Here is a 15,473-nt window from a genome sequence, read left to right on the forward strand (position 1 = left end):
TCCTTTCCCAGTCAGTGGGGATCATGTCCAATGCCTGGCACTTCCTACAACACCCTAGTCAAATGCTCATTATCCCCAATGCGTTTGCATGTGAGAATCTCCTTGGCCTCATCTACCACCTAGGACAGTAAAGGAAGGATACTCACCGGGACCCCCTGGGGCCCCCTGTGGCCTTCTCTTCCCTGGAAGAGAAAAAGCAAAGTGTTAGTGTCTGGATGGAGGTTCCTTAGAGGCAAGTCAGCCTGTCTCACTCTCTGATAGACATATAAGTAACAAGCAGCTCAAAGCAATGGCTTCCTTGAGGCACTTTCCAAAGATGAGTTTTCACACTAGGCACTTAATTACAGATTGATATTTGGGGGATTGATTGCAAACGGATCCAAAGGTCATTATAGACCCAGCTGCAGGCTGACAACCTCTGACAATTAGCCAGGAGGCTGTTTGAACAACCAAACCATCCTGAAGAGCCTGTCTTCTACCTCCCCTCTCCTGCAAGTCCCACAAAGCCCTGTGTGCTCAGCAAGGCTTCTGTGTGACAACAACCTGTGTCACACCCATCTCTCTGTCCTGGCCCCTGAGTGTGTCTCAGGGGAAGAGTACAAAAGTGTTAGACACAGTGATTCTTCTGGGCCCACTGAGGTTTGTTTCTGTGGAATCCTATAAGGAGGAAATGATTGATGAGGTCTGTTCTACCCTGTTGTGGTCCAAATGGCACCTCCAGGTTCATCTGAGAAAAGCCGGGCTGATCTCTGAAGCTGAAATCAGTCTGCATCTCTCCAGAAATGGCTCCCGTTGCCAGCTCAGGCTCTCCACCTAGTGGCTGTCTTTGCCACACCCTCTCCTTCCCAGAGGGTAGCCAAGCTGGAAGAGGATTCAGGCAGCAGATCCTAACTTCTTTTTCCCTAGAGAGCAACAAGATCTGTGCTCTCCCCTCCTCACCTACCACCCTTGCCTCTTTGAGAGAGCTGCAGACACATCTCAACCATCAACTTCCTTTGTTGTGATAAACAACTATGATTACTTTAGGTATAAAACAGTACTTTTAAAAATGTCATTCATTCATTCATTCATTCATTCATTCATCTGTGTCCTTAGAAGGCAGTCATGAGCTCAGCCCTGCCCTTTAAAGCCTGTGGGCACAGAGCATTGGCTCAATAAACTTTACTCAGTGTGGTTAGGAGCCCAGGTCCCAGAGTATGAGACGGTCTCAGTTCAAACCTTGGTCTAACACCTACTACCAGTCTCTGTCCTGGACAAGCTGCCCAAGGTTCCTTGATTTTTCTTATCTGTAAACTGGACATAATAATAGTATCTACCTCGTAGAATTATTATGAGGATTAAATGAATTAATACTTGAAAGTAATGTGATCAGGCTCTGGCCTAAAATAGATGCTATAGAAGTACAAATCCATCCTAATATATAAAAAGTCAGGGGCCATCACGACCGAAACAACCGGACAGATGACCGAACAGCAGGCTGCGTGAGGCGATAAGGCCGGCAGGGGGGGTAGTGAGGGACGACCAAACAACTGAACAGCAGGCTGTGTGGGGCAACCAGGCCAGCAGGGGGGTAGTTGGGGGCGACCAGGCCAGCAGGGGAGAAATTGAGGCAACCAGGTTGGCAGGAGGGGCAGTTAGGGGCAATCAGGCAGGCAGGGAGGTGAACAGTTAGGAGCCAGCAGTCCCAGATTGTGAGAGGGATGTCCGACTGCTGGTTATCCCCCAAGGGGTCCTGGATTGGAGAGGGTGCAGGCTGGGCTGAGGGGACCTCCCTGTGCATGAATTTTGTGCACCGGGCCTCTAGTCCTATTATAATAAGCAATCTGTGTGTGACAGGCAAAAGGCAGTGGACCTGAAATGTTATTTTAAATACTCTGGTTCTCAGTACCTTCACTTTTTTTTTTTTTTTTTTGCAACAGCCAGTGAACAATTAATTGACATAAGTTGAAATTGTGTCAGCAGGAGGCAATGTCTTAGGTTTGTTTGTGTTTTTAGGATTTTTCATCCACTTAATTTTCTCTGACCCTCATAGGGAATTCTGACCTTCACTGGAAAGGTGGGGAGAGGGTAGAAAAGCTTGGTCTTTTTTATATCCACATTGCCTTATTTAATTCAGGAAAAAAAAGGGTAGAAAGGTGGAGATGGGCGGGGAAGTGAAGGAAGTTGGGGGAAGGAGGCTGAGAACCTCCTGTCCTGGGAGTGACTCAGAGCAGCGATTTTTAACCTTTTCCATCTCATGTCACATATAAACTAATTGCTAACATTCTGCACTATACCAAAAAATATAATCTTTGCCAATCTGACAAAATACAGGTATAATTTTTATTCATTTACAAAATAATAATAATAATAATAATAATAATAATAGTAATAATTACCTACTCTTTTTGCTCCAAAGTGACTTTTTAAAAAATCAGGTGCCTATATTTACATATAAGAATTTCTGGTACCAAGAAGTAATCAATTAGATGCAACCTTATTATGCAATGTGGCCATTAAGATGCAACTCTATTGTATGACCTATATATTTACAGTTTAAGACTGCATTCATACCTGATGGCTATTGTTTTGGCTGTTGTCATTTTTTTTTTGTCATTCCAAGGGAAAAGAAGTCAGTGCCGCTGACTAATCGGTGAGGTATTGCATATTTTAAAAATTCTTGCAGCACACTGGTTGAAAATTGCTAACTTAGAGTAATCAGCTAGTGCATCCAAGTAGTAATCCCCCCACCCCCCCCTCTTCCCGGCCCTACCATCTTTTTTTAAAAAGTGCCTGATTGATAGTGACAGTTATAAAGTTATTTAAAACTAAAAGTATTTTCTCTTAAACCAACAAAAATGCATATTTAGCTTTAAAATTTATAGCATTTAGCTTATCTTGCTGCTCTCTTGCTTCTTCTGATTAATTTTAATTCTCTAGTGAGGAAAAGAGGGCACCGTCCCAAAGAATTCTACCAGAAGCACTGGCAGCCTAAGCTATCCCTTAGGCATAGTTCCCTTAAGAACTATGATTCAAGATCAACAAAGGCAAGAGGAAATTAAAACACATCTATCTGCTATCTATCCCAGAGAAAAAGGCAATCAGCCACAGCCTGCTAAGTGATGAGATTACAAGACGGTAATAAAAAAGAAAGCCAAGTATTTTCTGTTCCCTCTTGAGTAAAATTCAGGGCCAGATCAAGGACCTTGTACATTATTCTCTTTTTAGAATCTCCATGCTGAGCGTGTGATAAAGGGGTTTCTCACACATGATCAATATCATTCCTAATTTTAGAAGTCCACAAAGAGAAAAGTGATTTCTTGGTTGTTCCTTAAAAAGAAGGGAAAATCTATTATCATTGTTTTAGGCTTGATATCACATGAGATGCTGTAAAGTTATACGAGGACCTTGAGGTTGCCACTAATCGCCAGTGTTTGGGTTCATCCAGGAAGAATTGATCTGTGTTTCTTCTTCCCCCCTGGCCATATATGAAAAGCATTTACCCAATGCATAATATTCATATAGAAGCTCAAGGATACTACACTATTAAAGGAGGGCTTTTGTGTTTAAGTCCCTGACTCTCTTCAAAGGCTTCTTTCTGAGAGGGAGGTAGGGGCAAGCAAATTGTGTCACAGTGATTCTCAAACAGGAGCAACTTGCCTTCCATCTGACCCCTCATCATCCACCACCAACATTTCGCAATCTCTGCAGACATGTTTGGGTGTCACAACTGGGGGGAGGAGGTGCTACTGGCATCTAGTGGGTAGAGACCAGGAATGCTGTGAAATATTCTCTAATGCACACGATAGCCTCTCATTACAAATTATCTGGCCCAAAATGTCAATAGTGTCCACGTATCTGCCCCAGATCAGCCGACTCTGCAGTAACAACTATTTGGAATACCTCTGTGGCAGCTTCAGGCAATAAGGAGGGGAAATAAATGACCGTGAAAATACTCACCCTGTCTCCTCCAGAATTAGGACTGCCTTGTGTCCCCTTCTGTCCGGTTCTACCCTAGAAATACAACAGCCCCCCAAGATCATAAAGCAAAAGGTGCTAAATAAATTAAAAAGGCATCAGCATCAAAACCTCAGGCATTATTAAAAGATAAGAACAAAAGTGTCATTCTAGACTCTTCCTGCATATCAACACTATTGGATATATATCCATTCAAGAGGAGAACAGGATAGCAACATACATTGCTATTACCAGTTTCCCCACATATCGCCTGCCAGAAACATAGTATTTTTGCCCATAGAAGTGTAACCTCCTACAGTCACATGGCTTTTTTCAATGTGAACTTCAGGGGGGTTTGTTCAGTTATAGATGGATTACATATTTTACTAAGTCATTAATTTAGATTTTATTAAAGTAACATAATTAATCAACTCATATAAGTAAAACAGAGCCAATTACTTGTCTTCCTTGTTGTCCTTCAGAGCCCTTTTGTCCTTTGATGTTACTGTTTTGTCCTGGATTACCCTAGAGGAAGATTTAAAAAGAATTTCAGAATAAAAAAATACCAGTTTTGTTTTGTTTTGTTTTTCAAAATGGTACAAAAACTTGGGTTAAGTGATGAGGAGTGTGATGTGAGAAACTTGGGTTAATGCTGAGGGGTGTGAGAAAATCCTCCATATTTGAATCTCATAGATGTTTGAAAAAGTGAAAGTAATAGTTCCCCAAGTTTGAAGGGGGCGTGGCAGTAAATGACAAATGATTAGAGTGCATGCTGAAGCCATGGTGAATTTCCTTTGTGCTGCTTCTCCGATGCACTAGTCCAACAGGCTTATGCCACTCCCTCAATCCTGCAATAAGAGTCCCCTGTAATCAACTCCACAAATAGGGAATCTGTGAGATTAGAAACCCAATAAGCAAAAGTATGGGAATTTCCCCACCAAAAGAACTTGAACGTCTCAACCTACATAAGAATGATTAAAGTGGGACTTTAGTTCCCAGTTTGAATTTTGTACGTAATCAGCCCCAATCAGATTTTTCCCTAACAAATAGCCTCTGTCAAACTACCTCCCCCTCTCCTAAGACAGGCTTTTGCCCACGGATCAGCAGGAGACACAGGGAAAGGGAAGAACTGTAGAACAAGAAATTCAGAGCCAACTGGGCCCTAGTAACTTACAGGATCCCCTGGGAAGCCCCTCTCCCCATACTCTCCAGGGGGGCCTCTGGCACCTGGGCTGCCCTGAAAAAAATAAAATGAGTTTCCCAGTTAGCTTGTAGGAGGTTTCATAATAATATTAAAATGTCAAGTGCTGTGCGTGTTTGGAGGGGAGGAAATCAATCAGATAAAATGATCCATGTTCCTTATCACTTTAATTAATGTGAATTTAATGGTTACATATTGCTACAGGGTACTGTATTGGACATCCCAGCCAGTCTAGCAACTTCTGGCATCTATAATTAAATTGCCAACAGAAGACCTCTACAGGGATGTTCCGTTCTTAACTCAAATTCACTTTTTTTCCAACTAAACTTGCCTAAGCCAGGATCCTTACAGGCATTTGGACTGACCCCTAATTTTCTTCTCCTCTAGTCACCTAGATCTGGATATCTTATGTCCCGGAGTTAGAACCAGGAGGAAATAAGCAAGTCGCCTATGGTGCAGAATTCAGGGAAGCACTCACTCTGTGCATAATGAGGGTTTCCCTAAATTTTGCACATAGGTGTCCACTCCAGTCTAGGCTCTGCCATCTCCTTAACCAATATGTTCTGTTTCTGTTCTCACTGCCATAGCTTTATTTGAGGCTTCATCACTTCTCATCTTGATTGTTACAGATTCGCCTCTTATCTTTGCCTAGCATCCAACACAGCCTCCAGACTACTGCCAAGTAATATTTCTAACATGCAAATCAATTATGATCTCCCTGCTTAAAATCTTTCAAAGGCTCCCTACTCCCCAATGGTTAAAAGCCCAACTCCTCCTCATGGCTCACCAGTGCCTTCCCCATCTCTTCTAGCACCTCTTGAACCTGACCTCCCTCTACCTCTTCTCTAATACTCCTACCAGGCAGATCAACTGCAGAGTCCCCAAGCCTCCGTGTCTTCGCTTATGCTGTTCCCTCTGTCTGGAATGCCCTTCCTCCACGTCTTGCTACTTTCTGTTCATCTTCAGCTCAGTGACCATTTCCTCCAGGGAGATTTCCTGAACTTCCTCCCCACCCTGCTGAGTGAGAACCCTTCTCTGGGCTCCCATGCAGATGCCTACAACACGGTCCCAATCACATTCTGTGTTGCCATTAGCTATTGATATGTCTGTCTCCCCATCTACACTGTAGAATCCTGAGGACAAAGACAGGGTGGTTTATTTCTGCTTGTCTGGTGCATAACTCAGTGCCTGGCACGCCCCAGGTATTAAAAAATATTTGATAAATAAATGTATCAGAACATAAAAGCAGAGCTGCTTGGAACCAAGTAAGCATGTATTAATTCATGAAATGAATTTAAATTTTTAAAGATTATTAACTTTTGAAATGAATCTAAAATTAAAGTTTCACTGTGATTTGCTATACCAAAGTCACCAAAGTAATTTTGCTTTTTCTCTTGCTTTTTTTTTTTTTTTTTTTTTTTCCTGATGCAATGAAAGCTGCTAGCAGGCGAAAGCATTCATTTGCAGACTCCTGAAAAACATGCCCATAGAACATCTTGCACGCCTTGATATTTCTAACGGGAAATTCTTAAAAATTACATAGTTACCCACTTGTTCCAAACTGATTGCAGCACCTCTTCAGTGGTAATAAGCCTTCATTATGTAGTTAAGTCAGCTGTCGATTTCATCCCTAATAACCGCTGACACAGCAATTAAGACTGTCTCTCTCACTAAATTCTCCTGCTCTCATAGATTGAAGAATGTTACCTGAGATCCTGGATCACCTCTTTCTCCCTTTTGTCCAGGAAATCCACTAGAGCCCTAAAAAAAGACACAGAAAACAAAATTTCCATTGAAAAAAATATATATCAGCCTCCTTCTGGTTTTATGGTACTCGAAGAAAAATGGCTTACCTCCTCCCCGTCCAGGCCATCGATCCCATCTTCTCCCAGTTCTCCCTGAGAAACAAGGACGGGCCGCAATCAGAAAAGGAGGTCCCTGCCACACGCCTATCCGAAAACTCATCCCGCGGGGACATGCAATTTGAGAAGAAACTATAGTACCTTAGATCCAGGCAATCCTCTGACTCCCTGTAAAAGATACAACACCTCTCAGCCACATGGCAAAGACAGCACGAGGATTCCTAGGTGGTTGGAGCAGGAAGGGGCTGCCCCTCTGAAGACAATGATTGTGTATTTCTTTAGTTGCTCTTGGCTCCATAACCACAAAGAGGGTGTAGATGGAATTTACAAAACTCCTTGAGATTACAAATCAAACCATCTGCAGATGAGGAAACTAACAGGTAAGTGGAGAAAGGGGGAGAGAGAGGGGGGATGAAAGACAGAAAACAAGAGAGGGAAGGAACGGAGGACAGAAGGTGGGGGTGTTGGGGAGAACTTAAAATAACATTCCAGCAGAGCCTTACCTTTTGACCCCATTGCCCTGGACATCCTGCGATCCCTTTGTCTCCTGGGGGGCCAGTGTCTCCTCGCATTCCCTAAGAGAAGGTGCCCAAACAGGTATCCAAAGTGATTCTTATGCCTGAAGCTGCCAACAGTTTACGTTTTGAGAGTGAAGCTGGAGCTCATGGGCACTCTGAGATCTAGGCAAACAAATCCTCCCCCCAACACATTCATTTAACTCTGGTTTCCCCCTCTATTTAATGCATTTTTCCTGTCAACCTTCGGGGCTTCCTTTCAGATCCAAGATCACACAGAGGCAGAGGATGCGCTCAGCCGCTTCACTGCCTCATCACTCGGCACAGCCACAGGTTCGGAAGCCCCTCACTTTCCAGCCACATCCCAAACACGTGGTAACACACGTTGGTCCTGACCTCTTGTCCAGGGCTGAATGCTGCCCTGGAGGAGTCAGCATGGCTGATGGTACAGAAGCAAGTGCCAGGGGACTGGAGCTGCGTAGAAGCAGTCGATGGGAAGAGACCCTACTCTACGCCAGTGCTCATGGGAAGTCCCACCAGGTTAAAGATCCCCAAAGTCTGACCAGCCACATAGGAAGAACACTCAAGGTCATGACACATGCATCTCCCACCAATCCTGCTTTCCCTGGGAAATATGTAAATGCAGGTAAATGCTGCAGTGAAATGAATCTCGAGAAAGACAGTGTTTGTTGTGTTTCTTGCAGGCAGGGACCTCCGACTGTCTCGTTCCCCACTGTGCCCTTGTGCCCAGCTCAAACCTGGGTGCAGAGCAGGTGCTAAAGTTTTGCTGTATGGATACATAATTTTTTGGCAATGAGCTTAATTCTCTCCTTCCTGGTAGGTGCGAGGAGAACTGATTTTCCTCTCCCCTGCTTTGCTTTCTTTATTCTGAGGATTATTCCCAGTAAAGCAGGAGGCCTGGCACATGGCCACAGCTTGCTGAGAAGTGCTGAAATGTTCCGGCTTCCCATTGCCTGGAGACTCAGCCAGCCGTGGGCTCACAGCCAGGCAGTAGCATGACACGAGTCCCCCACACTCCAACCCCTCCGTGCCGACTGGGTGGGCTCCAAGGCCTCTCCGCAGGTACCCGGTGGGTGACTTCAAGGGCTCCCCTAAGTGTTCATTTTGTAAAGTTCGCTCTTAGAGAAATATACAGATGTTTACGGATGAGGAGACTTCAAGGTCACGAGGTTAAGTATCTTGTTAAGGTTTCACATCTACGTCAGCCTTTGATGTTTGACTCTGGAGACTGTGCTTTTAATCCTAACTTGCTGCCAAGAATGAGGAGCTGGCTTTCACTCTAAGGAGATGGACAAGCAGGCTGGACACTTCCTGGACTTTTCCCACCCCAAATGGAGCCACCCATGTGGTTTCAGTTCCTCCAAATCCATTTTCAAAATGTGACTGATGAACCAAATGAGAATTCTGGTTTCAGGGTCAACCAGACTGAGATTTGAAAACCTCTGTGAACCATGTAACCGGGATTCCACACCTTGGGGGGCGCTCTGCCTGCTTCCTTTTCCAGGTGGGAGTAGAGAGGAGCATACCTCCCAGCTACTGATAAAAAACAAACAAACAAAACAAAACACGTAGATGAGCTTGCTCACTTCCCAACAAATAGGTTTAACAAGGGCCTTGTGATTCAGACAAAGATAAAGGAAAAGGGAAGCTTCCACCCGTTTCCCTCAATACTACAAAGAATATTTACCATAAACAAAAAAACCTCACCACCTCTTCTGTAGGAAAATAAAGCTTTCTATAAAACACAAAATCAGTATGTGTGTGTGTGAGGGGGAGCAGGGGAAGATGAGTCACAAAAACTTACATGGTCTCCATCCTCTCCCCTGTGTCCTCTGCTGCCTTTTAGACCTAGAGAACCCTGAGAGGAAAGAAAGAAAAATAGCGTTTAGCCGCCTTCCATCCATTCAAACTTGTGCAGTCATTGGGCCTTTCAGTTAGTCCTCCAACTTGGTTGGAGTTTGCGCAGGTGTGGCTGTGAGTGTGGGGAGAGTCCTACAATCATCAGGGAAAGTCTCTCAGAAGGTGGCCCTCCTGATGCTATAGGAGACCGACCTTTGGAATTCCTCTGCAATGCTGGGTGGCCAGGCTAGTCCTGTGACTCAGAGATTTGCACCAAGGAGAGAGAGCGGTGGCCACACAACTCTTTTAGCAGGCAAATGAAGAACACTTCCAAACAGATCGTTTTACTTTCTTCTGCTTTTCTGAGAGCTCAAGGAAGAAGAAGCACTTCTCCCAAGCAAGAGGTTACATATATGGTTTCACTCCCTCATGGCTTATGTGTGGCAAGGATGTCAACTGAGGTTTTTCTTTCCTCCTCCTCAAACACAGGCCCTAGCTCTCTGCTCAGGATAACTGACCCGAGCAAAGTAACGAGAGAGGAAACTGCTAAACAAAATGTAACTGGTAAAATGTCCAAGATAAATTATCCTTCCACAGGCATGGGCAATGCTCCACTCAGGAACAAGCATTGTATTTGATCTCTTAAAATAGAACAAACCAGACGCTCTTAATTGTGACATTTAAAACCCACTTGAAAAGGTGCATAGAAGTAAATAAAATGTCAAGGTCATAGCTTAATTATTATAAAGTAAACATCTGTATAGCCATTACCTAGGCCGAAAAAACCAGACACAGTGCCCATCCCAATCACCAACCATTCCCACCCTCACCCCAGGGAGAATACTTCTGACTTTTATAAAAAATACCTCCTTGCCCTTATTATGCTCTACTACTCCTTCATCCTTAGACACTATAGGTTAGTTTTGCCTGTATTCAAATTTCTATTCTGTTTTGCTTTTTTTGGCCATTACTGTGTTTATAACATTTATTCATGCAGCCCATTCATTTTCAATACTTTGGAGCATTCCATTGAATGAAAATACCATAATATACGTATCTATGTTATTGTTATGCAATTGATCTTTTGTAATTCAATTTCTAAAGGGCTATTCATCTGCAATGCTATGCTCTTTTAGCAGTTCAATTACATTCCATTGCTGATGAAGTACAACTTTCCCCATTATTTTAACATTTCTTGCCACCTTTTTAAAAATTTTATTAAATTTATTGGGTGACACTGGTTAATAAGATGATACGTTTCTAGTGTACAACTCTATAATACATCATCTGCCTATTGCTTTGTATGTTCACCACCCAAAATCAAGTCTCCTTCCATCATCCTGTATTTGACACCCTCTACCCTCTTCTCCCTTCCCCCACTTCCCTTCCCCTCTAGTAACTACCATATGGTTGTCTATGTTTATAAGCTTTTTATTTGTTTGTTCATGTGCGCTTTCGGTTTCATATCCCACATATAATATATGGTTCTGTAACTGAATGAGAGAAGATATTTGCAAACAATACTTCTTATAAGTAGCTAATATTCAAAATATATAAAGAATTCATACAACTCAACAACAACAAAAATCAAACAACCCAATTTAAAAATGGGCAGAGGATTGAACAGACACTTCTTCCAAGAAGACACACAAATGGCCACCTTTCAAAATGTCTGAAGTGGGTAAAAAGTATAAACTGCAAAATCAAGAAGCAATACCACCAAGGACATATAAGAGAAAGGGGGGGGTGGGTATTCTTATAGCAGCATCAAAAGCAGGCTCTTCTGAACCAGCTCCTACGCCATAGATGTCACACAAATGCCCAGGGACAATGACATCAGCATCAAATGGGGTTGCAAATTCAACCATTCAGTCTCAGTCCCACCCACACCAAACCCAGGCCCATTAAGTTAAATAGTTTCATCTGAATGACACCTTCAAGCCTTGCAGTCCTCGGGTCCCATGAGGTCCTGGATTCCCTGGACACTTGCAAAATGCACAGCAGCATGTCCTCTCTGCAATGTTTCCCTGAAAAAAAAAAAAGCAGACTTGAGTGAGCAACAACTGTCACAAACTTCATTACATAAGAACTATATTCTCACAAATCAAAATCCACCACCTACAAGTTCATGCTCTCTTTGGGGCAGGGGCCACAGACACTAAGAGGTGCTTTTTGACTGAACACTTTCAGTGGTTCTCAACCTTCCTAATGCCGTGACCCTTTACTACAGTTCCTCATGTTGTGGTGACCCCCAATTTCATTGTTACAAATTGAACATAATGAAAGCATAGTGATTAATCACAAAAACAATATGTAATTATAAATGTGTTTTCCAATGGTCTTAGGCGACCCCTGTGAAAGGGTCGTTCGACCCCCAGGTTGAGAACCGCTGCTTTAGATAGAGAAGGTACCAGATTAGCAGCAACTGCATTGGCAATGCACCCTCTCCAAAAAAGTGACTTCTATTTATAGAAGGAGCCCACTGCATAGATGGTCACAGGTCAAGTTTGCACAAGACTGGTTGGTTCCTAGTTGAGTCTTCCGTTTTGGAGGGTTTCTGTAGCATAAAGTGTTGGTGGTATTTCTTATTTGATTAGGGATTGGTTGGTTTTCTAGTTCCCTATGCATTCATTTGGTTAAATAACAAAGGATAAAAATGCATGTAAAAACAAAAATTCAGCACTCTGATCTTTCACACTTTTTTATATATTAAAGGCCATGTACTGAATTTAGGGCAAACAAGGCAGTCTTTGGAAATACTCACCAAAATTCCAATTTTGTTACTACTATATTTTGAATAACTGGATTTTTGTTGTTGTTGTTGTTCAAAAACTCACCAGATACTGTGATAGCATTTTACCCAGGTCTCTATTTCCAATGGTCAGGTGAGTCCTGTAATCAAATCCTTTTCCAAATTCAAAACTGGAGAACTCATCATGAGCAATTGGGTTCAGGGACACTACCAGCAAAGCATCAAGACCTATGCAGTAAAAATGACAGATATAAAACCAAAGGAATTGCTCACACAAAAAAAGAAGAAGAAAAGCCACTCAGTGAACATTATTCAAAGAATCAGAAAGGGTGGAAAAACGTAAGAGGAAGCAGTGCTCTTGGCATACTAAGAATGTAACAGCAGATTTGCCGGCATTGTCAATACACAGACTAGGTACTCACAGATCCCCAACTCCAGGATGAAATTTCCCAAGAGAAAGCATGCAAGAGAAACTATTTACAAATCTACAGAAAAACACTAACAGAAAACTGTTTAACATCTCACCACCAATTTTAATGCAATTCGTATGTGTTTGAAAGTAATTTTTAAGAAAGGGCAAAGTTCTTGTTCATCTTCCAAGTATTTGACTGAATATAAATTAATGATAGTTCTCAAGTCATCTCCATAGCCAAACACCCTTGGGAGCCTAGGCCCTGGGAGCCTGAGGAAAGCCCAGGGTAATTCAGTACCAGCTGAACTCTTGGTCATACCCAGGAGTTCTTTATTCATTTATTCACTCATTCAGTTTTTAATTAATTCATTAGTTCATTTACTCTATTCATCCTTTCATTAGACAAATATTTCCTTATTAGAAGCCTCTTATGCACTAATCATTGTACCAGGGATACAAGAAGTATGGTCTACTAGAAGAGGTGGACAAGAGTCAGATAGTTGCTCTGAGAGGGAATGCCAGGGTGCTATGGAAGCCTAAATGAGAAGCTCCTAATTCATTTTTGGAAGGTCATAGAAGGTTTCTGCAAAGAACTGATATCTAAGCTGATCCTAAAAAAATGAATGGAAGTTGGTCAAGAAAAAGTACTAGAGATGGAAGGTGGAGAGAAGATGGGGGTGGGAGCCTGAGTGTGGGAAAAGTTCTAGACAAAAGAAAAGAGTATATGTGAAGACTGAAATGATGGGGCTGCGAAGTACATTGGAGGACAAATAGAAAAGAATCTGTATGCTTGCAACACTGAGTGTGAGGGGAAGCTGGCATGGGAAGCAGGACCAGATCCTGCAAAGAATCATGGGCCATACTAAGGAATTTGATATTCCAAGATCAGTGTGAAGGTGTTGAAGGGATCTGAGAAGGGAGGGAGACACAATCCACCAGTAAAGCAAGACATGTTGTGGCCTCTAGGGAGGTTGCCCATGATAGCTGAACCCAGAAGCCAGTCTCAAACTATGTCCCCCATTCAACAGTGGAGCCTCTGTTACTGTACATTACTCTCAACTTCTGCATTTAGCTTCCAGTTCAGCCGGAAACTATGACATGGACAGGGACTATACGGTGAGAAGTGCTTTTCAAAATCCATGTTGTGATCTTTCACATGGAAAATCAAAAGTAATAGGCAATGTCTTAGGTTCTCTAGAAGCAGAATTTGAGAGAGGAATGTGTGTGTGTGTGGTTTACTGAGGGAGAGAGAGAATGCAGAAAGGGAAGGGGAAGTTGTAAGCAAGGATATGCCTCAGTAAAGTCTTCGCCTTGGCCTGATTCATGAGAAAATAAAGTGTATCAGACTTAGCCCTGGGCTTTTGCATCCCTATATCAATGACTGTCCCCCTTCCACACTCAGGTGGGACGTGGTACAACTGCACCTTCCCTCCAAGCATCAGGTAATGGTTCAGGTCAGTCAAGGGCTCACATCTGTGGAAGGTCATAGATGTAGGGACTTGGCCACAGCATCTACAGCATTTTGGGGCGGGGGGTGAGTGTGTGGGCAGGTCAAGGGGGTTTGGGCAGGGCACCAACATCACAGCATCTTCTACAAATGGCTGGACAGATCCCAAGATCTAGAGCACCTAAATACGGTAGAGATTTCTCAGCACATTACATGCTTAATCATTTAAATTTTCAACTCAGTACGTACCTGCTTCTCTGAGACTGTCTGATTGGTTTTCAAGCATTGTGATGCTTTCACTCCCAAGACCATCTGAGAAGATGAGTAGCACCTAGAGAAAGCAGAAAGCAGAGAATAGGAGAATGTGAAAATGAAATATGTAATTGGGAGGGAGAAACATATGAGAGCATGCTGAGATGGGAGATAGACTGCGACATGGATACCTGTCCACGGGATGCATTTTTATTCTCAAACGTGTCCCACAGCCTCTGCAAGAACTGTGCATTCAGATGAGTTGGCCCATTGACGGTGACTTGCAGCAGGTTTTCAAATATTGCTTCCTGGTAGATTTGGAACTTGGCAGGGAATGCTTGATCATTGTTCACCTTAAAGGCCACATTCACGTGTGTCTCTGCGCCTGCCCCACAGCTCACCCCCCTGATGGAAGTGATGTCTCCTAAGATGCTTGGGAGGTATGATTCCAGCCGGGGGTGGCCATGGAACAATGGCTGCCCAGGCAGGTGAGTGGACATGTCAAACCCAACCACTATGTCCACAACGCAATCTGGAGACCAAGGGAAACAAAGTCAGATTAATGAGCAGAAAGCAAGGAAGGGCAGATAGGGCAAAAAAAGAGAGTGGTCATGGCCCAGGGCTGGAGGGTTTCTAGTACCCAAGAAGTGTCCAAGAAGGAAGATCAACATGTAACACCGGTGTTTCCTCTAACACAAGTTCCAATACTATTTGAGTTTTCAATCATGGTTCAATCTAATGCTCAGGGGCTGCCTTTGGGTGTGTGTGTACTCGCACATTTTCTTCTCTTAATGAGGACATATTATGACTCATATCATCACCACATATTAAATATGTGAATTTTCCTTAGGGATTATTGATTCCAGATGTCACAAATTCAAAGGCCAGGTTGGGTAATGTAATGTAAATGAGTCAAGTGGGCAGAGAGTGAAGAAAATGAATGGGGAGCCATGACCCATCTGTTCACTGTTCAGCTCCAACTGAGAGTAGCCATGTTGGAAATGAGGCTCAATGTTGTCAGATCATCTGATTTTTTTCCAAAGGAAAGCCTGAAATCTACATTTTTAATGTAAATTAAAATGCAGATTTTAATTAAAATTTTTTTAAATTAAAAGCTATTTTTAAAAGCTGTCAAATGATTTAACAAGTTGTTGACACTGGACAAGACAAACACAATTCAGATGCCATTTGATCACCACTGACCCTGTCCACCTGCTCATTGTACACAGAAGGAGA

General features: G+C 42.9%; 1 protein-coding gene across 1 annotated transcript in view; it reads right to left on the minus strand.

Moving 5' to 3' along the window:
• The window catches only part of COL6A5 (collagen type VI alpha 5 chain), a gene marked incomplete at both ends in the record, with an annotated part of 85,408 nt that overhangs the window by 48,610 nt on the left and 21,325 nt on the right, over positions 1-15,473 (minus strand). The window contains 13 exons of the mRNA XM_081105524.1: positions 147-182; positions 3,940-3,993; positions 4,396-4,461; positions 5,111-5,173; positions 6,845-6,898; positions 6,991-7,035; positions 7,141-7,167; positions 7,503-7,574; positions 9,340-9,393; positions 11,309-11,401; positions 12,212-12,354; positions 14,235-14,316; positions 14,429-14,769. Of these exons, the coding sequence (XP_080961650.1) occupies positions 147-182; positions 3,940-3,993; positions 4,396-4,461; positions 5,111-5,173; positions 6,845-6,898; positions 6,991-7,035; positions 7,141-7,167; positions 7,503-7,574; positions 9,340-9,393; positions 11,309-11,401; positions 12,212-12,354; positions 14,235-14,316; positions 14,429-14,769 (1,130 nt within the window). The remainder of the gene's footprint in view (positions 1-146; positions 183-3,939; positions 3,994-4,395; positions 4,462-5,110; positions 5,174-6,844; positions 6,899-6,990; positions 7,036-7,140; positions 7,168-7,502; positions 7,575-9,339; positions 9,394-11,308; positions 11,402-12,211; positions 12,355-14,234; positions 14,317-14,428; positions 14,770-15,473) is intronic.

Source organism: Myotis nattereri, assembly GCF_964212035.1.
Source record: "Myotis nattereri genome assembly, chromosome: 14".
Classification (NCBI taxonomy): domain Eukaryota; kingdom Metazoa; phylum Chordata; class Mammalia; order Chiroptera; family Vespertilionidae; genus Myotis; species Myotis nattereri.